The following is an 18590-nucleotide window of genomic DNA, read 5'->3' on the forward strand; positions in this document are numbered from 1 at the left end:
CACTGGTTCTAAGGATGGAGGAAACTTTGATCTGGTATTTCTGATAGTTCAGAATGCTGCATGTATGCTCATCTCTGCACAATTGTGTATGATTTTCATTACTAATTTGTATTTTATCTTGACAGAATCTTAGTGTCCATTGGTGAATCATTTGGGGTGAGTATTTTCTTTCTATAAAATACCAGTGACATTCACTGTAACTATTAAAAAGAAATTAACGATTTCTGTAATTTGAATTTACAGATGCTGTTATTTTAAACATCTCATCCAGGCATGATGCATAGAATTTAGAAAATATATATGTCAGATTCATTTTCAAATCACATGTTTTCTAAACATTTTTTGAGATTATATAATACACATATATGTGTGTACATACATTCATGTATATATATGTAGATATATAGCTTTAAAGTAATGTTTAGAAAACCAGGTTTGAAATTCACTAATTGTGAGTATGATTTGAAATAAGATACTTTCAAATGTAACCACCATGTCCAAATGTCATCAGCCAGTTCCTACCTACTACACATATACATGCTTTTGCTTGTCTTTTCTCTCAGATTTCTAGAATATTCTTTATCTGGTAAATTGATTAGGACTTGGTTACAGGAGACTCTGCCCAGTGTAAATGGCAGGGTATGTGGTGGTCTTTGTTCCAGAGGGATCTAAGGGAAAGCTTAGCTTTGAAACTTACTCTAGGCTGTGAACCTACTACTCTAGTTCACCTTCCATCAACATCACTAATTCAGCAGTCCTGTATTCAGTGAGCATTACTATTCGTGTCTTACCACTCCCATTTCTCTTGCCTATATTAGTTATTTATTGCTGCATAACAAATCCCACCCAAACGTAGTAACTTGAACATTTTTTATCTGTTTTCTGTGGTTTCAGTAATCCAGGCATGGCTTAGCTGGGTCCCGGGCCTGTCTTCACAAGGCTGCAATCAACATGTCAGCTGGGGCTGCAGTTATCTCAGGGTTCAAATGGAGGAGGATTTCTTACAGGATTTCTTCCTCATTTGTATGGCTGCTGGCTGATCCTTGATGGCTCTCTGCTACTTTAGGCTTTCCATAGGGCTACTGTCTATTGACAGCATAGACGCTTGTTTCCCCCAGAGCAAGAATTCCAAGAGAAGGAGGGGGGGAGAAGATAATGAGCAAGATGGAAGTCATAGTCTTTTGGTCACTAATATTGAAAGTGACATGCCATCACTTTTGCTATGTTATATTTGTCAAAAGCAAGACAACATTGAGTCCCATCCACATTCAGGGAGAAGAGGATTACACAAGGGTGTAAACACTAGGAGGTGGGGATTAGTATGAGCCATTCTACAGTCTGCCTGCCACAATTCCCCAAATAAAATAACTAGAGAAAGATAAAAGTTTGGATACTGGAAGACCAGGTGTTAAAACGTATGTTACAAGTAATAAGATATTGTGACATTGAGCTCCAGGTAGGCTGTAGTTGTCAGACTTCACAAAGGAGACCACGTACATAGGTAGGGCCGGATCTGGGTAAGTATACAATAGTAGTGTTCAAATGTTCCTGCTTGCCATAACCTTTACAAGAACTAGAAAATGTTGTTATATGTACTTCCATACTTTAAAGCTGGTAACTAAAAATCTTATACATTTAATTAGTCCACAGGATTTAGTTTCTATCATATATATGTGCTATAAATATATTTTCTATCAAAACCTGTTTTTGCATTTGATTTTTAGAAAATAAAACATAATCAGCAAAGCTAATCCTCACTTCAAATCAATGAGTCTAATCAGCTTTCCTTTTTTTAACTTTTTCCTTTTTATTGGAGTGACACTGGTTAACAAAATTATACAGGTTTCAGGTGCACAGTTCTACAACACATCATCTGTACGCTTATTGTGTGTTCATCACCCCAAATCAAGTCTCCTTCCATCACTATTTAGATTTAATTTCTAGCAGAAAGTCTGGCTTCATTTTTTAGTTCAAATGAACATGTTCATACATATCCCTGAGAGAATCACCTCACTTTGGTTCTAAAATAGATAAGAAATAAATTTTTTACATATTTCTTACTTGGGTAAAATAAGGCATTGTACCTACCCCCTTTGGTATTTCTTACCAAGACATTTTTTACATTGCTATGACAGGTTTCTCCCTTAGGAGATATATCTTAATATTTGAGTTTTTAATTTAAAAATCTTTATGAATTAGCAACATTTCAACAAATACTGTATCAATGATGGCTTAAACTATATAAACTATATGACTTGTCAACATATAATACCCATAAAATGATTCCAAAATTATTACTCACTGACACTTCATCGCATTAAATTCTTGTGATGTTCTGTGTTATGCTCTCAAAAACAAAACATCTGTCAAAAATGCTTCCAGAAAGCTGTTTTAACTTTATATGCTTCTAAGAAAGAGGTATCCCTGGTTTCGTGTGTGGAGTGTTCTGAAATTGAGGAACCAAGACTTTCAGAGTAGTAGAGTTTTGGAGGAAGAGCCTCATGGGAAGAGACAAAGATTTTTTAAAAGGGGGTATTTAATTGGGTACACAGTGACTCTGATTTTGAAAGTTTTCATATGTCTTATTTGGTCCAATAAAGCAGAAAATTAAAATGCAGATGTTACCTCTGCCTGATTTTTGACACACCTCAAACTACAGTTAAGGGTTGCTAACTACAAAACGCTAGCATTGAAAAATTTAATAAAGAATTCTGTAATTTGTAGACTTCTGAGAAGTTCCAGAAAATAAATCAGATGGTGTGTAACAGCGACCGTGTGCTCAAAAGAAGTGCAGAAGGAAGCAACCCTCCTAAACCACTGAAAAAACTACGCTTTGATATTGAAGGATCAGATGAAGCAGATGGAAGGTAGGAACAGTTTTAGAATGTTTTTCAGTAGCTGAGCTGGTCATCTGGAGCAGAGTGCCAGCTCTGCTTTTGACTTTCACCAATCCCTTTCATGCCGATTTCATTTGGAAATGGTGAGGATTGCACAGCATACTAGGTATGACTACATCCTGTAGTTAAAAGCACCAGATAAATAAATCATATACCATCTACTGAAATTCACTGAAAATATCAGATCTTTAAAATCTGATTATTTTTTACAAAATATTGATAAAACTTTGTTACTTTTGATTAACACTAGATTTTAAATGCTTATTTTTCAAAAATATTAGCTCCTGTGTGGTACATATACACAATGAAGTACTATGCAGCGGTAAGAAAGAAAGACCTCTTATCCTTTGAGACGACATGGAGGGACCTGGAAAGTATTATCCTAAGTGAAAGAAGCCAAGCAGAAAAAGACAAATACCACATGATCTCACTTATATACGGAATATAATGAACATAACAGTCTGAGGAATACAGTAGACCCAGACACATGGAAGTAGGGCACAGACTGACATCCCTCAGAAGAGGGGATGGGGGGTGGGGGGGTGGGAAGAGAAAAACCACAGAACTTATATGCGTGTATGCATGACCAATGGACATGGACAACTAAGCCGGGGACAGGGTGGAGGGGGGGTGGGGTGGGGGGTGCCAATGGGGTAAAAAGGTAAAATATCTGTAACAAAAAAATAAATAAAAATTCATAATAAATAAATAAATAAATTGGAGAAATAAAAAAAAAATATTAGCTACTGAAAAATTATATATGATCATAAATTTGTGACATTCATATTTTAGATGGTTTGTTTATAAACCTTTGAAATTAAAAGCTACTCACTAAAATAAAAATATAAAGTAAGTCATGGAAAGTACCATAGTTATTGGAAATCTGAGTTTCCTATCTATCTATCTATCTATCTATCTATCTATCTATCTATACATATAAATATTTTGCATTTTTTAAATCTGCAGTAAACATCTCCCAGGGGAGTCCAAATTTCAACAGAAACTGGCAGAAATGAGTAAGTACTTATCATTTCACCTTATGTAAATAAAATTGTTTACATTGCAAAAAAAAAAACTTTTCACTTTAGAAAAGAATAAATACATATAATTCCTCAGCTAGTGGATATGCTCATGCATTTAAAATATAATTTAATCAAGACTGTATTATTTACCTACATAAACATTTATATTTTATTATTATTATTATTATTATTATTCTCACCTGAGGACATTTTTCCATTTTTTGTTCAGATAGAGTGGGAGGGAGAGAGAGGAAAAGAGAGAGAGAGAAACATCGACAAGAAAGGGACACATAGAGTGGCTGCCTCCTGCACGACCCCAACCAGGGCCAGGGACGAATCGCAACCAAGGTATGTGCCCTTGACTGGAATCGAACGTATAATTCCTTGGTCCACGGGCCAACGCTCTAACCACTGAGCAAAAGTGGCCAGGGCACACATTTGTATTTTAAATGTATAATGCAAAGTGAAAGTCATCCTGACCCTTTCTAAAGTTTTTTTCATAAAAAGACTAAGAAATGAAACCACATCTTCAACGTGAATGGTTGTGGTCAGGAACTATTTTAGGACAGCATAACTATAGTGGGGAATTCTTAAAGAGTGTTGGATATAAGGAAAGGTCTTATAAACTTAGCATATATAAACATCATAATCCTTATTTAAAAAGTAATCTTCTAGCCTGGCTGGTGTGACTCAGTGGTTGAGTGTCTACCCATGCACCAAGAGGTCGCCGGTTCAATTCCCAGTCAGGGCACATGCCCGATCCCCAGTGGGGGACATGCAGGAGGCAACCAGTTGATGTTTTCTGTCATCGATGTTTCTCTCGCTCTCTCTCCCTCTCCCTTTCTTTCTAAAAATCAATTTAAAAAATTTTTTTTAAATAAATAAATAGTAATCTTCTATTCTGCTAGTATTGAACTTTCCTAGCTTGCAAGTGTTCATATTTAATTTAAAACAAAAGTTTTCCATTACTGGAAATCAGAATTTTGATAAAGAGCACCACCCGATTATTTTCCAAATTATATAGTAGCATAAATTTGGAATGTTAAGGCAAATGGAATTCTATCCTAAGTTACTCTGACACTAGAAAGGAGTAATCCAAGTGTAGTAGATGGAAAGTGCATTACAGAAAAGTGTGCTCACTGCTACTGGGTTGTCTTAGAGACAAGCTATGATAGTCTGGTGCCAGATCCATTAACAGGGAAAAGAGCTGGCACTGGAAAGAAGACAAACATATATGAGATAAATATTAAAACTATCATTCCTACCTCATAGGATATGTCAGTAAGAACAATACCAATTGAAGTGTGACTTTTTAAGAGGTGGCTTTCTCTCAACACATCTCTGTAGATACTAACTTTGAAATATAAAGAATTTTAAAAAATGCTTTTGATTTTTTCTCTCTCTCTTTTTTTAATCCTCACCCTAGGATATTTTTCTATTTATCTTCAGATAGAGTAGGAGAGAGGGAAAGAGAAAGAAACACCAGTATGACAAAGACACATCAACTGGTTGCCTCTTGCAGGACCCCAACCAGGGCCAAGCATGAATCGCAACTGAAGTACGTGCCCTTGACTAGAATCGAACCCATGGCTCGTTGGTCTGCAGACCAATGCTCTAACTACTGAGCCAAACCAGCCAGGGCAGAATGCTTTTGATTTTTTATACCATTTTTCTATGTGTATTATTTTGAAGAGTATAATTAAATATAACAAAAGTTTAAATTTTTTGGTTATAAATATATTTTTTGGATTTCACATTGACTAATATACTCCTCTTTTAACTTTTAAATAATTGTGGCTTTTCCACCCCAGTACATGAAAGTAGAAATAAAGCTTATAACCAAAATCAGGCCTTGAAAACATGTGAAACATTATGGAGCCCACAAATATGTATTTAAAAGGAAGCCTAAAGTTGTAAAAACATGTATATTTTCTTAGAGAAGAGTTCAGTGGCTATAGTCAGTACATTTCCTGATGGCACACTTAGCTGTGATGGTGAATTTCCTCTGCCAGAGTGTACAGCTGGAAAATTGGGGAGACGCTGCAGGAGTTTTAACCAGTAAGGTTAAGGAATTTTCTAGGCTCCTTTTCAGCTTTCCTCAAAGATTTGCATTCAAAAGAGATCATCAAGCAGTGTTAGATACTCAGAGTGCAAGGGCAGAGGGGGAGATTTAGAATTGCTGTTTGCTTTCTTTCCAAGTGTAAATATTCTTTGTGCTTCTTTATGAAGAGCTCCTGTCCACCACTAAAATCAAGTTCAGAATTTTAAAATAATTTAAAAGAAATGTCTGACAGCTATCAGAGAGGAAGGGGTTTGAGAGGCTGGATAAAAAGGTAAAGGGATTAAGCAAAAAAATAAAACTCTCACAGACACAGACAACAGTATGGTGATTACCAGAGGAAAGGGGGGTGAGTTGAGATAGAAGAAGGCAAAGGGGGGATAAATGGTGATGGGAGGAGCCTTGACTTGGGGTGGTGAACACACAATATAATATACAGATGATGTGTTATAGAATTTTACCCCTGAAACCTATATAACTTTATTAACCAATGTCACCCCAATAAATTCAATTAAAAAAAAACAAAAACGAATGTTCTGTTTTTGTCTATGATGTAATTAATAATGTACTTTTTAAATGTCCATTTCCACATCAAATGAATTGTGAGCTGATAGTCTTTACAGTACCTGCAAGGCATCTCTGAATACAAGGGAATTGCTAGTTTTGTCAAGAATATCACTCACTTCAGGAGGTCCTTCTGGGCCAGCCTAGGATTTTACTCTGCTCAAGTGCCATATTCAAAGCTCATCATCTACAAAGTTGGGCATACCTGGAAGTGTGTAAGACTTTCAAGATACATGAGAAAACATTAGAATTTCTATTTTTATTCTCATTTACTTTTAATGTTTGTTTGGAGTATGTGTATTCTATAATTTATACACACATACATATTGATATATGCGTACATATTTTGGTGGTACATGCTTGGAATACATTTAACTGTAGGGGATATAAGATAAAAATTTGGAAACCACTGCTTTTGTAAGGCTCTGAGCTCCATTGATTTGGCATAAGCATTACATATATAGCCGCCCTTTGTCAACTTATTTAGCACCAGCAGTGCCATTAACAGTTCTTCATCTTTTTTCTAGCATCTACTCGAACACGAATGCAAAAGCAGAAAATGAATGATAGCATGGATATCTCAAACAGGGAAGCAAAGTGAGGATTTCATGACTTTGGTGGGTACTGTGTTCACCTCTGGCCTCATTGTCTCTCACAGACCTGACTGTATAACTCTCCTGGGTTTTGTTTACGGCCACATTTAATACATATCTTCAGCTCTTTATGGATGCACATTGAATATTTGTGCAGACGATTCCTAAGCCATTTGCAATGCTGTAATTAAATAGAATATAAATTGTTATTGTACAAGCTTGAAAATCTTGTGTAAACTCTGCCATTTAAAGAGTTGTAGCAGATGTTTCTATTTCCAAAGGATGCCTAGGAGTGGGAGTCCCAACACCCATGCCTACCTGAGTACTTTGTCTTCTCTTGTGGCATATGTGTGATGTTTGCTGTTATTTTTATTAATTTATATTTATTTTTTTAATTTAACATGAACACCCTTAGAAAGAGTGTCTTGTCTTCCAAATGCAATTTGGCTGACTGCCCCCATTCATCCAAATGATCCTGAATTCTTCTTCTAAAACATATATTGGAAATTAAAAACAAATTACTAATTTTTATATGTTAGATTTTAGTTTACTAATGGAATCTGATGTACTGTGTGTTTGTTTTATAAATTTTAGCTTTTAAATAGAAGCAGAAAACAAACTATAAACATAAATGTTGTCATACTACTGATACAGATTTCATGCCTCAGGACTGCAAAGAATTTATTGATTCATTTTTTCAACTCATGCTTTAAAATTAGGATTGTTAATAATACTCTTGTTTTTTATACCATTCAGATTACTGAATTCATAAAGTATCCATCTAGTACTTGGAAAATAAAGTGTTCAGCTATAGCTTTGCTGTAGAGGACCCTAATCTATTATATCCAAAGTGCACTTTCTGATGTTTCCTGGTCCTGAAGAATCAAGATTCAAAATAATTTTACTCCATAAAACAAAGTGTTAACTATAGGAGTCTTCATGTTATTTTCTTAGAGATTTGTCTAATTGCCTCCTACCAATTATTCTGCCCTCCTAAATTTGTGAAGGGGTGTGTGTTCTCTGGAATGGTACATGTCTTCCATGTATCTTTAGAGTTGACAATTATCTATTTATCTTTTTTTTTTAAGTCAGTATGGTCTTAACACTGGCACATTCAAAGTCACATTATTTCTAGTTCAAAATTTCAAGTACATATTCAAAGGCCTTTGGGTTAGGCATTAATGTTTCTGTTTTTTTTGCAAAATTTTCAGTAGTTACATTGTAAAAGAGGTGCTTTCCCTCCTGGCACCTAAAGGTGTATTTGAACTATCTTGTGTGATTAATTTATTTAGAGATTGTATTATTTAAAATAGATGGTATTTAAGGTAGCATCCACTAGCTTTTAGAAAAGTCGCTTTTGTCTAAACTCTTTCTAAAAAGAGATCTGGTCTGTTGGAAAATAAAATTTTATTTTGTGCTCAATTAAGTTTCAAACTTTTTTTTTTTACAGTTTTCTTGATAACAAAGGCACTAGAATGCTTTACCCCATTTCCTCATTAATTTTTGCATGAATATCATACACATCAGTTAGCTTTTAGGTCATGGGCTTACCATATTTCTGAGCCTATTGCTAATATTCTCCTGTTAGAATTAGTGCCAGAATTTTAGGAACTACAGAGATCGTGTATTGAGATTTCTTAAATAAGGCTTCAGATACTGCTTTATTGCTTTTTCGTATTGGTTAAAACTGTACATTTAATATTGCCATGTTACTATTTTCTACAATTAACAGTTTGTCTATTTTAAAATAAATTAGTTGTTAAGAATCTCAATGGTCTGATGTGGTCTTTGAATTAAGTGCATTAATGTTCTCTTATATATCTAAGCTCTCTCCTAGTGCCTCCTCTGTTATTAGCCTTTATTTTTATTTTTTACTTTATCAATATTGTTGAAATTACTACAGATGTTCATCCTTCCCCTGCACCTTGACACCCTCCACTGCCCCCCATCACCACATTGTTGTCTGTTTCTATTGTTTATTCATACATGCATATAAGTTCCTTCCCTCTGAGATTTGTCAGTCTGTTCCCTACTTCCATGTCTCTGGACCTATTTTGTTTGTCAGTTTATCTTGTTCATTATATTCCACAAATAGGTGAGATCATATGGTACTTGTCTTTTTCTAACTGGCTTATTTCACTCAGCATAATACTCTCCAGGTACCTCCATGTCACCTCAAAGGATAAGAGATCTTTCTTTCTTACAGCTGCATAGTACTCCATTGTGTAAATGTACCACAGCGTTTTTATCCACTCATCTACTGACATACTGGGCTGTTTCCAGATCTCAGCTACTGTAAATAGTGCTGCTATGAACATAAGGGTGCATATACTCTTTCTGATTGGTGTTTCAGGCTTCTTACGATATATTCCTAGATGTGGGATCACGGGGTCAAATGGCAGTTCAATTTTAATTTTGGGGGGAAAGACCATATTGTTTTCCATAGTGGCTATTCCAGTCTGCATTCCCCCCAGCAGTGTACTAGAGTCCCCTTTTCTCCACACCCTTGCTAACACTTGTTTAATGATTTGTTGATGGCAGCCATTCTGGCAGGTGTGAGGTGATACCTCATAGTTTTAATTTGCATTGCTCTGATGATTAGTGATGTTGAGCATTTTTTCATATGTCTCTTGGCTATTTTTATGTCGTCTTTGCAGAAGTGTGTCTATTCAGGTCCTCCACCAATTTTTTTTTAATCCTCACCAGGGGATATTTTTCCATTGATTTTCAGATAGAGTGGAAGGGAAGGAAGGACAGAGAGAGAGAAACATCGATGTGATGGAGACAAATCGATTGGTTGCCTCCCGCACAACCCTGACCAATGCTGGGGATCAAACCACAACTAAGGTACATGTCCTTAACTGGATTCAAACCCGCAAGTCTTTGGTCCATGCACCAATGCTCTAACCACTGAGCCAAACCTGCCAGGGCATAATTGGATTGTTTGTCTTCCTTTTGTTGAGCTGTATAAGTACTTTATATATTTTGGATATTAACCCCTTATTTGATGTATCATTGGCAGATATGTTCTCGCAAAGAGTGGGTTCCTTTTTCATTTTGATGCTGGTTTCTTTTGCTGTCCAGAAACTTTTTAGTTTGATGTAGTCCCATTTATTAATTTTTCCCTTTGTTTCTCTTGCCCTAGGAGGCGATGTATCGGTGAAAATTCTGCTACGTGTGATGTCTCAGATTTTGCTGCCTACATTTTCTTCTAAGATATTTATGGTTTCATGAGTTACATTTAAGTCTTTTAACCATTTTGAGTTTATTCTTGATTATGGTGTAAGTTGGTGGTCTAGTTTCTTTTTCTTTTCTTTTTTTTGCATGTACCTGTCCAATTTTCCTAACACCATGTATTGAAGAGGATGTCTTGACTCCACTGTATGCTTTTGCCTCCTTGGTCCTATATTAATTGTTCATAATGTCTTGGGTCGATTTCTGGGTTCTCTGTTCTGTTCCATTGATCTACATGCCTGTTCTTGTGCCAGTACCAGGCTGTTTAGATTACTGTGGCTTTGTAATATAACCTGATATCCAGAATTGTGTTCCCGCCAACTTTGTTCTTCTTTTTCAAGATTGCTATGGCTATTTGGGGTCTTTTTTGGTTCCATATAAACTTTTGTAATATTTGTTCTAGAACTGTGAAATATGCTGTTGGTATTTAATAAGGATTGCATTGAATCTATAGATGGCTTTGAGTAGTATGGACATTTTAATGATGTTGATTCTTCCAATTCATGAAAATGGTATATGCTTCCACTTTTTTTACATCTTTCTCTATTTCTTTTTTCAATGTCCTGTAGTTTTCTGAAAACAGGTCTTTTATGTCCTTGGTTTATTCCTAAGTATCTTAATTTTTTGTTGCAATTGTAAATGGGTTTTTGTTTTTGTTTTTTTAGTTTCTCTTTCTGAGTGTTTATTATTGTTGCATAAAAATACCATTGGTTTCTGGGAGCTGATTTTGTATCCTGCTACTTTACCGAATTCATTTATTAAATCTAGTAGTTTATTTTGTGGAGTCTTTAGGGTTTTCTATGTATAATATTTGGTCATCTGTGAATAATGACAGTTTCATTTCCTCCTTTCCTATTTGGATGACTTTTAATTTTTCTTCTTGTCTGATTGCTGTAGCTGAGACTTCTAGTATTATGTTGAATAAGAGTGGCGAATGTGGACATCCCTGTCTTGTTCCAGTTCTTAAGGGAAATGCTTTTTTTTTGCCCACTGAGTATGATGTTGGCTGTAGATTTTTTATATCTGGCTTTTATTATGTTGAAGTATGATCCCTTCTATTCCCAGTTTGCTGAGAGTTTTTATCAAAAATGGATGCTGGATTTTGTCAAATGATTTTTCAGCATCTATTGATATAATCATATGATTTTTATCTTTCATTTTGTTTATGTGGTATATTACATTTATTGATAAATCCCACTTGGTCATGCTCAATAACTTTTAAAATATTTTTCTGGATCCGATTTGTTAATATTTTGTTGAGGATTTTGTTTGTCTATGTTCATCATGGGTATAGTCCTATAGTTTTCTTTCTTTGTAGTGTCTTTATCTGGTTTTGGAATTAGGATTATGTTGGCCTCATAAAAAGAGCTTGAGAGTCTTCCTTCCTGTTGAATTTTTTGGAATAGTTTGAGGAGAATAGGTGTTAATTCTTCTTTGAATATTTGGTAAAACTTCCCTGTGAAGCCATCCAGACCCGGGCTTTTGTTTGCTGGGAGTTTATTGATTATTGCTTCAATTTCCTTAGTTGTTATTGGCCTGTTCAGGTTTTCTGACTTCTCCTGGTTGACTTTTGGAAGACTGCGTGATTCTAGGAATTTGTCCTTTTCACCAAGGTATCCAATTGCTTGGCATATAATTTCTCATATTTTCTTACAAACTTTTGTATCTCTGTGGTGCCAGTTGTTACTTTATCTCTTTCATTTCTGATTTTATTTACTTAGGTCCTCTCTCTCTGTTTCTTGGTGAATCTGGCTAAACATTGATCAATTTTGTTTATCTTTTCAAAGAACCAGCTCTTGGTTTCATTGATACTTTGTATTGTTTTTAGTCTCTATGTCATTCATTTCTGCTCTGATCTTATTATTCCCTTCCTTCTACTTAGTGTGGGTTTTTCTTTTTGTTCTCTAATTCTTTAAGTTGTGGGGTTAGATAGTTTGTTAGAAAATTTTCTTGTTTCTTGAGGTAGGCTTGTAATGCTGTGAACGTCCCGCTCAGGACTGCTTCCACTGTGTCCCATAGACTGTTATTGTGTGTTTATTTTCATTACTTCTCAGGAATTTTTTATTTCTTCCTTGATCTCATTGATAACCCAGTCATTGTTTAATAACATCCTATTTAGCCTCCATGTGTTTTAATGTTTTGGAGTGTTTTTATTGTAATTTATTTCTAGTTTCATGCCATTGTGATCCGAGAAGATGCTTGATATGATTTCACTCTTCTTGAACTTGTAGAGACTTATTTTGTGTCCTAACATGTGGCCTATCTTTGAGAATGTCTGGTGTGCACTTGAGAAGAATGCAGCTTTGGGGTGAAATGTTCTGTAAATATCGATTAGGTCCATTTGACCTAGTATGTCATTTAGGGTCTCCTTTTTCTTGTTAATTTTCTGTCTAGAAGATCTATCCAGTGATGTCAGTGGGTTTTTATGTACTTAGGTGCTCCTGTATTGGGTGCATATATGTTAACAAAAGTTACATCCTCTTGTTGGACTGCTTTTAGTATTATGTAATGCCCTTCTTTGTCTCTTGTTATGGCTTTATTTTGAAGTCTGTTTTGTTAGATAGGAGTATTGCTACACCAACCTTTTTATCAGATCCATTTGCATGGAATATTTTTTTCCATCCCTTCACTTTCAATTTGTGTGTCTCTTTTCTGAAGTGGGTCTCTTGTAGACAGCATGTATATGGGTCATGTTTTTTTTTTTTTTCTTTTTTTTTTTCAGGTAGAGTGGGAGGGGGAGAGAGAGAGAGAAACATCGATGTGAAAGGGACACATCGAGTGGCTGCCACCCGCACGACCAACCAGGGCCGGGGACAAACTGCAACCAAGGTACATGCCCTTAGCGGGAACCGAACCTGGGTCTCTCGGGACCGCAGGCCGATGCTCTAACCATTGAGCCAAACCGGCCAGGGCTGGGTCATATTTTCTTAACCATTCAGCTACCCTCTGTCTTTTGATTGGTGCATTTAAGCCATTTACATTTAAGGTTATTATTGATAGGTATTTATTTGTTGCCACTTTAATTCTTTATGCCTGTGTTCCCCTCTCTCTCTCTCTCTCTCTCTCTCTCTCTCTCTCTCTCTATATATATATATATTCTTCTTTTTCTTACAACAGTCACTTTAGCATTTCTTGCAGTGCTGGTTTGGTGGTAGTAAACACCTTTAGCCTTCTTTTTGTCTGTGAAGCTCTGTATTTCACCTTCAATTTTGAATGATAGCCTTGCTGGATAGAGTATTCTTGGATTCAGTCCCTTGCCTTTCATTACTTTGTACACTTCATGCCACTCCCTTCTGGCCTGCAGTGTTTCTACTGAGACATCCGTTGACAGTCTCATGGGAGCTCCTTTGTAAGTAACTTTGTTTCTCTGCCCACCCACACTCACACCCATGCACGCTCTCACACATGCTCACCCACTCACACACTCGCCCTCACTCCAGTCCTGCCCCTTGCCATTTTGGAATCCCCTTTGTGGGTTTTAGATACTGATGATTCCTAAATTTATTTCTCTAGCCCTGATCTCTTCTCAGAGGTCAGAGCTCTTGTAGCCAATAGAACTCTTCATTCCTACTCTTCCCCCTCTCAGCTTCTCAAAATATGAACCAAAATCAAACGAAAATACCTTGTTTCTACCCTACTCTTTCCCCATTTTACTAAATACTTACTTGAGCCAAAAACCTAAGAGTCATCTATTAACACTTGTCTGACTACTGTTAAAGATTTCTAACTGGTCTGTCCACATTTCTTCTTCCCTTTGTACCTTTCAATTCCATAGAAAGCAAAAGTGATCCCTTTAAAATGTAAATTTGTTTACATTGCTACCCTACTTAAATTCACACCCTTATGATGGCCTGTGAAGTAGCCCCTCCATCCTTCTCATCCTCCCCTCCCGTTCTGCTTGCTCACTGGGCTTCAACATACTGACCTTTCCTCTGACGATGCCCAGCCTGTCCTGCAGCTCAGGCTTTCACGTTTGCTGTTCCTTCTGTCCAGGTGCCTTTCCCCAGGGTTCTGTCTGTCTTCCAAGGCTCAGTTCAGATAACTTTGACCATCCAAGTATGTAGAAGCAAATAATAGTCTCTTCCTCTTTTCAAATGCCATGTACTGAGTACTTACTATATTCCAGTCATAGTTGTAAATGTGATGATACAACAATGAATAAATAAAACTACAATCCCATCTTTGTGGGACTTATATTTTAATTCTAGTTTTAGGGAAAGACAGCAAATGAATAAATAAATGTGGAATACATTATATGTTCGATTGTATTGAATACTTTGGAGAAAGACACAGCAGGGAGGAAAAGGAGTGCTGGTAGGGAAAGGAGTTATATACATTTTTAAGTAGCGTGGTCAGAGAAAAACTTGCTGAGGTTATGTTCCGGCAGAGTCCTGAGGAGGCGAGACAGTGGCCACTGGCAGGAATAGAACAGGCCACGGGGGAGCCAGCGCCAGGAAGTGGGAGTGTGTGGTGAGCTTGAGAAGTAGGGGTTGCCGAAGAATGGGGTGTGGTAAGAAAAGAGTAGGGCAGCGGGTGTCTCTGTTCATCTAGTGTAAAGTTTACATGAAAGGCCTTTCCTCCCAACCATTCTTCATGTATATTTCTTTTCTTTTTAAAAATTTTTTCTTTATTGATTTTAGAGAGAGAGGAAAGGAGAGGGAGAGAGACAGACAGAAACATCGATGAGAGAGAACATTGATTGGCTGCCTCCTGCATGCCCCGCTGGGGAGCTGGCCCACAGCCTGGGCATGCACCCTGACTGGGAGTCGAACCAGCGACCTCTTGGTGCATGGGTTGACGCTCAACCACTAAGCCACACCGGCCAGGCCTTTATGTAGATTTCAAGCCCACAATCCTTTATATGCAATTCTGAAGGCTTTAAAAAAACAAGGAGGTTCTCCTGTCTGTTTGGTGCCAACTTGTATGGCATCAAAAACATATCTAAACTGGCATGGAGCTATTTAGAACCTTTATCCCAGTTAGTGGAAATATTCTTATCTTACTACAAAAATATTAACTTATTGATTTGGGGGATCTAACCTAGGCCCTGCTCAGGTATTATGTATTATGTGGTATATGTACTATATCATCATTAAGCTCCAAAAAAAATATGAAACACATCTGGTATCCATGGTATTAGATAAGAGATTCTCTTGAGTTTAAGAAATACAATTTCTCTCCCTGGCCAGTGTGGCTCAATTGATTGGAGTGTTGTCCTGTGCACAGAAAGGCTGTCGGTTCCATTCCAAATCAGGGCACATACCTGGGTTGTGGGTTCTATCCCTGGTGGGGGCATGTGTGAGAGGCAACTGATTGGTGTTTCTCTCATACATGGATATTTGCCTCTCTCTCCCCCAATCCCTTCCTCTCTCCCCTTCCCTCTCTCTAGAAGTCAATCGAACATATCCTCAGGTGGGAATTTAATAAAAGAAAAAGAACTATGATTTCTCAAAAACAGGGTGGATAATTTGTTCCTGATGAAAGAAAGGCAAATAAAGAGGTTAGAGCAGGAAAACCAGCAAGCACACGTCAGTGGACTGTACGTATTTATGTTGGATGGAGATCTTACATTAAATGTAGTCTCTTAGGTCAGGCAAAATCAAGCAGTCTTTATGACACTAAATTTTTTTAATGTACATGATGAAAATTGATTACTTCCGATAATTAATTTAGTGTTCCAGTAATTAAAGTTCTTTATGATAAACAGAACAAGTTCAAATTCATTTACTCAGTTATTTTCCATTACAGTTTTCTGGTGCAATGTTGGGGGGTGGCGTGGAGTCCTACATGCTAGTTCTGTTGTCATCTGCATGGTTTCATAGACACTTGCCTGTAGAAACATATTTCTGTTCCTCATTTTTTGGGTCAGACAGTGTACTCAGCATTGCTAAGGATTCATTCAGTTGAATTTTCCTTTGGCTTAAGTAGATATTTTACAAAACAATCTGAAACCTTGCCTCTAGAAATTGTAAACTTCTATCACAAGTATAGTTTCTTAAATGGAAATATAGTATGGTAACACTATATAATGTCTGAATGGGGTTAAAAACAGGTGCTTTTAATATGAAGCTGGGGTAGTGATCTATTCTTATAAATCCTTTGTGTCATTATTTTGGGACTATTGGTATTGACATATATGATAATGATAGTTTAATATGGATGTTAAATTTATTCACAGACCAACATTTATTTTCTGAATAGAAAAATGTGATTTTAACAGAATTCAGAGAGAGAAAATCAGAATGGTTTATGTTTTTATGCTTTGGCAAAGACTGAATTAAAAATAACAGTAAGGTATACTTTTTCCTTTTTTTTTTTTTTTACAATTCTCCCAAACTATTTGTTGTAATAATTTGATGGAGGAGGTCTAATACGATAGGCAAGACTCTGAATTTGTAATTGCTTCCTTTTCATTATTACTGGTCAAGAATTCTGCCTCTGAATGAAACTCACCGGTTATGGTTCAGAACGACTGGCAGTTTCTTCAGGTCTCAGCTGAAGAACATTAACCTTTACTTTTCAAAAAGCATTGAATTGTATCCTCCCGAACACCTATCAGCAGATGAGGACACTTCTTTATTCCTGTAAAATCTTGACTTTTCTCTCTAAGTTAGGGTAAAACTATACTGGAAGCATTAAAACATTGAACTTCCTTGTGTGAGCAGAGTGGAAACACAACTTGAGGATAGGAAATCTAGGATGGACTTAAATAAAAGAAAGAATCTATTAACTTTTGATGTAGTGTCACTATGAAAATATACTTTTTCTCTCTCATACCCATAACTGGACAGTCGTGTTTCTGAGGTTCTGTGGACGTGGGTCTGTTCCAGGGAAACGGTGTTGTTATCCTTCACGTGGGAGTGCTGACAGCAAGCCTCTCCTCGAAGACCAGAGAAAAGGCATGTTTTGTCAGAGAGACATGTCCACTGACAAACTGTTCACCTTTCAAACTTGTTGAAAATTAGCCCTTATTGTTTGGAGTTACGGATTTTAAGGACTCTAATCCTTGGCTAAGCATCAAAATTACTTTTGATGACAGATATTTTTTTATCCTCACCCAAGGACATTCTTCCATTTTTTGTACAGATAGAGTGGGAGGGAGGGAGAGAGAGAGAGAGAAACATCGATGTGAAAGGAACACATCGAGTGGCTGCCACCCGCACGACCAACCAGGGCCGGGGACAAACTGCAACCGAGGTACGTGCCCTTAGCAGGAACTGAACCCGGGTCTCTCTGGACCTCAGGCCGACGCTCTAACTGTTGAGCCAAACCGGCCAGGGCTGATGACAGATTTTTTAATATACTGAACTAGAATCTCTGAATCTATATTTTGTCAAAGTTCCATAGATTATTCTGTTGTACTCAAAGATAATAAGCACTGAGCTACATAGCAGTGCAAACTGACACATAACAACAAAGAAAGAAAATCTGGATAAAAATCCATCTGGCCCTTCTTGATAACTTGTACTCTGGCAGTATGGCTACTGGCTCATTGTGGAGTTTGGTAAAGGGCAGTCCATTGTGCACCCTTAAATAAACTTGTCTGCTCCCTTTGAGTGTCCCAATTTTTACAATAGTTCATAAAAGAAAAAAGGCATTGAGGAGCTTCAGAAGACCGTCAGGAAGAGCAAGAAAGAGGAAAAGGTGTTGGAAGACACTGAAGCTGTTTTGGTCCATTACAGTGAGCATAGGAGAGTGAAGAGGAAAAGTCCGAAATGAAGACAGTGGTTGTGCAACTGCAAGAACCGATACAGATAGGCCATCGCCAGGTCTAAACATTTCTGTGCTGGACAAATAGCAAATCTACCAAAAAGGTGAAAACAAATGGTATATAGCAGATTTAAAATAACAAATAACTGAATAAAACTGTATAATTCCAAAAATAGGATTGTGATTTAGAACTGGAGGCATCCAGATTTCTTTGCGTCTACAAGATAAGGTCTGCAAAAATGGATAAACAAAGAAACAAAGGATTCAGATGTGACCTCCCCTATAAAGAGCAGCCACAGGCAATAATATGAACAGTAAGTTATTTATAACCATTTATCTTTTAAGTGGGCTTTGCTATGATACCGTATTTGAGTAACTGCTTTAGGAAACAAACTAATGCCTGGCCGGTGTGGCTCACTGGTTGAGCATCCACCCATGCACCAAGAGTTCACTGGTTAGTTCCTGATCAGGACACATGCCCAGGTTGTGGGCCAAATCCCCAGTGGGGGAC

The 18590-nt window shown here is 36.9% G+C and overlaps 1 protein-coding gene across 12 annotated transcripts in view; it reads left to right on the top strand.

Annotated features, from left to right (window-relative positions):
- Positions 1–18401, top strand: part of RB1 (RB transcriptional corepressor 1) — a 191783-nt gene extending 173382 nt beyond the window's left edge. For 7 of the 12 annotated variants that reach the window (XM_036249863.1, XM_036249859.1, XM_036249861.1 and 4 more), the window contains 5 exons: positions 126–156; positions 2725–2867; positions 3864–3913; positions 7070–7159; positions 18256–18401. In XM_036249863.1, coding sequence (XP_036105756.1) covers positions 126–156; positions 2725–2867; positions 3864–3913; positions 7070–7143 — 298 coding nt within the window. In that variant the 3' untranslated portion in view covers positions 7144–7159; positions 18256–18401. Of the gene's footprint in view, positions 1–125; positions 157–894; positions 913–2724; positions 2868–3863; positions 3914–7069; positions 8908–10280; positions 10300–18255 lie in introns of those variants that run through there. The other 5 variants (XM_036249866.1, XM_036249865.1, XM_036249860.1 and 2 more) reach the window with 4 other exon arrangements.
- The last annotated feature ends 189 nt before the right edge of the window (positions 18402–18590 follow it).

Source organism: Molossus molossus, unplaced genomic scaffold (assembly GCF_014108415.1).
Source record: "Molossus molossus isolate mMolMol1 unplaced genomic scaffold, mMolMol1.p scaffold_m16_p_9, whole genome shotgun sequence".
Classification (NCBI taxonomy): Eukaryota; Metazoa; Chordata; class Mammalia; order Chiroptera; family Molossidae; genus Molossus; species Molossus molossus.